Here is a 5,251-nt window from a genome sequence, read left to right on the forward strand (position 1 = left end):
GAGTACCAGAAGTACTAAATTCAGTAATGATTTTAGACCAGGGCTGATGACTGGGGATGTAATCACAGAGCTGTACTGAGAGTAGAAATGAAGAGGAAGGGGCACTATCAAACAGACAGTAGGACTGAACCACCAGAATTCAGCAGCTTACGATGTCCATAACTAACAGTGAGAAGAGGGGTGGTCACAGAGGGCTGTGGAGATGGTTAATGTAATATTGTGTCCCTAGGGGAAAATTAGGGAGCAGTCAGTGAGGGTGCTGCTTGATATATGTCAGAACAAAAAAAGTGGAGGAGCAGGAGACTGAGAATGGTCTCCTTAATAAAATGGCACAATTCCCTGCCAGTTTATTGACCAAAGCCAATTTTCAGATGCAGAACACATTGCCTGAAAATGTCCCCCAGGAAGAATTGACAGTCACACTATGGCAAACATTTACTGAAAAGATACCCCCATTAACTCCCCAAATGGAACTCTCTCCCTTTTGCAGATGACTGTTAACTGAGAAAAGAGAAAGAGAAAAATTCCTAGATATTTCAAGGACTATTGCACATACTGTCTGACTTGACATTAAAAGTGCTGTCACCAGAGCATCATCATTGCCCCCCTATTAGAGTGAGCATACAGAGGCCAGGTGATAAATAAAGTCATGCTTAGCCTGGCTTACAGTGGGGCACCTGTTAGTGCAGATGCATCCCAACTGTCATTCTCCAGCCACTAGAGGTACACTTGACATACTTAAAAGGTATTGTAGCTCTATCTCATGTCTTAGTCTGTGGGGAAAGCCAAGTGGAAGACTTTGAATCTGCTTCATCAGGCTAGGATATTACACTAAAACAATACCACATCTTGGGAAGGATAGCCAAGATTTGTGCCCCACACCCAGTTATCAAAAGACTGAAAGATCACTTGCAGAGATTAGCTGGATCCTGGATAATGACTACAGACTGTGCCAAACCCAACCAAGTACTAATCTTTCTCCCAGCTGTCATGCCAGACATGGTATTATGAATAGAGCAGATTAACAGGGTTTCAGGTGCATAGTATACCCGTACTGATTTGGCAAATGCATTCTTGTTTCCTGGGAGCACCCAAAGAGTAAATGTTTCAAGACATCCAGAAAGATGTTGCAAGGTATCTTATGATCTACCCTCAAAAGTCCCAGAACAAGTCACTGTACCAGCACGAATCAAAGAAGAAAAGAACACCAAAGGGTATCAATTCTGGGAGGCATGTTTCACTGACCATCCATGTTTCAAGACTGGCTACCACACTGTTTTGAGACTCATTGTGACACTCCAATCTGAAGAGTTATGTTTTTCTTTCTACCTAGCAAAAATGTACATAATCATTCTAGGTGTCAGACATTAGGCTAAGTACTTCACACATATTAACTCATTTAATCATCATCATAATCTTTATCTTTATTTTATACATGCGTTAATAAAGGCACATGTACGTTACGTTTGCCCAAAGTTTTGAGACAGTGATTGGCAATGATGGATTACAAGTCCAAGCACTGTGGCTACAGTCTTTTTCTTAAACATTGTACTGTGCTTTCTCCACAGTTACCTCTTCAAATGTAACCCATTCTCCCTGTTATATTCTGCGTGACTTCCTTTTTATCTGATGTGGTGGGAAATTTTCTGTTTTCCATATTCTTTAACTTATTGTTCATATAATTAATCTACTTATTGTCTAGGTCTGAATTTCAATTTTTATCTCAGATCTTCCTTTCACTTTACAATTGTTCTCTTTAGCTTTGTTCAATCAGCAATTTGACCCTATCAATAAGTTTTTAATTTCAAAGATTCTGTGTTTTATTTCTAGAAGATTTTCATGGTTCTTTTCCAAACCTGCTTGTTGTTTTTAAAATAATATCTTTATCTTTCTTTAGGTTTCCATTTCTTCTTTTATCCCTGTAATAATTTTTAAAACTTTAGTTGATATTAAAATCTTCTTTTATGTCAAATCCTAAAGATGCTGCTCTATAAGTTTATCTCATTCATTCATGCTGTATTTTTCCTGACATATTTTATACTATTTAATGTGCTCTATCTATAAGAAGATGTTCAAGACATAGTAGTCAATGGAAAACCAGATTACAAACTTCCATGATCCAACTTGTTGTGTATATATATATATATGTAACTAATATTTCTAAGTTTGATTTATGTTGCCATTTTGCATGTCTATTTTTATATTAAATATTCATAGCCTATTTAAATAAAGAAATAATAAAAGATAAAAGTAAAAAATTTTAAGTTAGCACTTAAGAATTGTTGCTCTACCGTACTCATTATTTCCTCTTTTTAAATTGAGATATAGTTGATTTACAATGTTTTGTTAGCTTCTGGTGTACAGCATAGTGATTCAGTTATGCACATATATATACTTTTTTTCATGTTCCCTTTCATTATAGGTTATTACAAGCTATTGAATATAGTTCCCTGTGCTACACAGCAGGATCTTGTTGTTTATCTGTTTTCTATATAGTAGTTTGAATCTGCTAATCCCAAACTCTGATTTACCACTCCCCTCTTTCTCCTTTGGTAACCATAACTTTGTTTTCTATGTCTGTGAGTCTGTTTTGTTTTGTAAATAAATTTGTTTATGTCACTGTTTTAGATTCCACATATAAGTGATATCATATGATATTTATCTTTCTCTGACTTACTTCACATACTATGATAACCTCTAGGTCCAGCCCCATATTCATTTTTCTCCATTGTATAGCCTTGCCTTCTTTCACATATTCATTTTTAGTATGACTATGATAACTATAAAACTTTTCACAGAGAAATGTCAGAACACAACAAAGTTATTCCTCCCCAGCCAAGCCTGGAAGACACCCCAATAGAGATATCCAGAGTCCAAACAAATTTTTTACCACCATCCTTTCTCAATCAAGTGTTTCAGATTATTTAATGCAGAGAAGCCTCCGTAGTGCCTGATGAACCTCCTTATTCCTCAGGGTGTAAATCACAGGATTGAAGAGAGGGGTGACCACAGTGTAGAGCAGGGCAAAGACCTTGGAGAGGAGCTGGGAGTGGACAGCCGAGGGTGCAATGTACAACACCATGAGAGTTCCATAGAATGTGGACACTACAGCTAGGTGGAAGGAGCACGTGGAGAAAGCCTTTCGTCTGCTGGCCCCAGCAGGAACTCTCAGAACAGCCAGCACGATGCGGGCATAAGATGTCAGGGTCAGTCCAAAGGGAACAGTGAGGCAGACCACAGAGAGAATGAATGTTGTCATCTGGGCTGCACTGGGATCTGAGCAGGCCAGGCTCATCAAAGGCATAAAGTCACAGTAAAAGTGGTCAATGTGGTTGAGGCCACAGAATCTCAATTGAGCCATTAGGGCCACAACCAGTCCATCTACCATGAAGCCCGAGAGCCAGGCTATGACCACCAGCCCCAAGCACCATTTGGGCCCCATCAGGAGTGGGTAGCGGAGTGGGTAGCAGATTGCCAGGTAGCGATCATATGCCATGACAGCCAGCAGGAAGCATTCAGCAGTGGCTAGAGAACCAAAGATAAAGAACTGGAGCAAGCAGCCAGCCACCGAGATGGCTGCCTCCTGCAGGAAGCCCTCCAACATTTTTGGCACCACTGTGGAAGTATAGAGGATCTCCAGGAAGGACAGATTAGCCAGGAAGAAATACATGGGTGTGTGGAGCCTCTCAGAGCTAACTACTGCCACAATGATGAGCATGTTCCCTGCAATGATGGAGGCGTAGGTGAGCGTGAACACAATAAAGAAAGGGAGACTCAGTTCAGCTACGTCATAGAAACCAAGAAGGACAAACTCAGTAATAGTCTGGTTGCCAATGGAGACAATTTCCATGAGGATCATCCAAGTTTCTGCTTGGCAGTGATTAAGGGAGAAATTTTAGTGCATCTTTGTATCTTCTGCACCAATCCTGAGGTAAGTAGAGCTACGATGAAAAAGATAAAAGTGAGTCTCCAAAACAAGAATCATCTACACAAGTCCTCATCTGTCCCCCTTTATAGTTGCTTACACCTTTTCCAACTCCTGTTCTTCCCTGCATTCCTTAATTGTGCATATTCTTGAAGCCCCAAGAGAATTTATTCAAACTCATCATTTCAGTCTTCAGAGCCCTTTAACTTAATAGTTCAATGTAACACTTTTATGATACAATAAATTTCACCACCCTAGTCTGTACAACCAGCCATAGAGCCTTTCTCATGAGCAACAGTGTAATACCCTCCCAATGCCTGTAAGACATGTTCTATCAACTCAAAATTGGCCTGATCACAACCAGCTCCAATGAGAGTGGTTTGAAAACTCCACCTGATACCCAAGCTTGCTATATTATAGTCATCTTTATCTTAGTACTATCTCTCATTCCTCATACCCCAATCCGTGAAATCTTATCAATTGTTGCTTGGAAAATGCCTATATATTCCCTCTTCACTGTCGCACCATTAATCTCACAACCTCTTTGCAACTATCTTAGCACACTTGCTCTCTGTGTAGCCTTCTAGTCTCCAGATTGATTGCCCTCTCCCATCTCAAAAAAATTTTAAATACTAGTTTCATCAAATCATTCAAGATTTTGTAGTGCAAATGTGATAAATCATAACATTGAGAAAAGTGTAGATGCTGTGGGAGCAGAGAGATCAAACACAGACTGGGAGAGGAGGAGGGTGTGAGAATAGAGGTCAGAGAAGGCTCCCTGAAGAAGATAGTTGTAGGCTGTTTTGGAGGACAGATAAGAGTTGGCCAGGCAAAGGACAGGCATATAAGCATAGCATTCCAAGCAGGAGAGACATAAGTGAAAGCAAAGATGTGTAATTGAGTTCTTGAAGAGCTAAAAAATGGATCTGTGTACCTGCAAGGAAGATCTCATATGCTATCTGAAGGGACCTGTGTGTTTTATATTAAAAACAATGAGGATACATTAAATGATTGGAAGCAGAGGGGAAAGGTACAGAAAAAATGCAGATTTTCCTGTGTGTCTGTGTGTGTGTGTGTAGTAAAATAAAAAAAATCTTCTAGCAGAATTTGTGAAAATATGGTTGCCATCTGTTTGGGAGTGTTTTGTTTTGTTTTGTTCCTTTAAATGGAGGTACTGAACCCAGGGCCTCATCCATGCTAAGCACACACTCTACCGCTGAGCTGTATCTATTTCCACTCTTGGGAGTGTTTTAAAGGTTCACTGATATGAAAACTATTTTCAAGTTATACCATAATCCTGGCATTTCAGACTACCACATTCCCCTC

General features: G+C 39.6%; 1 protein-coding gene across 1 annotated transcript; it reads right to left on the bottom strand.

The window, feature by feature from the left end:
- Positions 1-2,351: 2,351 nt before the first annotated feature.
- On the bottom strand, positions 2,352-4,377 carry LOC105101136 (olfactory receptor 11A1). The gene has a single exon (XM_010994239.3). The coding sequence runs from the start codon at positions 3,857-3,859 to the stop codon at positions 2,921-2,923; it is 939 nt and encodes a 312-aa protein (XP_010992541.3). The 5' UTR covers positions 3,860-4,377; the 3' UTR covers positions 2,352-2,920.
- Positions 4,378-5,251: the final 874 nt, after the last annotated feature.

Source organism: Camelus dromedarius, chromosome 19 (assembly GCF_036321535.1).
Source record: "Camelus dromedarius isolate mCamDro1 chromosome 19, mCamDro1.pat, whole genome shotgun sequence".
Lineage (NCBI taxonomy): Eukaryota > Metazoa > Chordata > Mammalia > Artiodactyla > Camelidae > Camelus > Camelus dromedarius.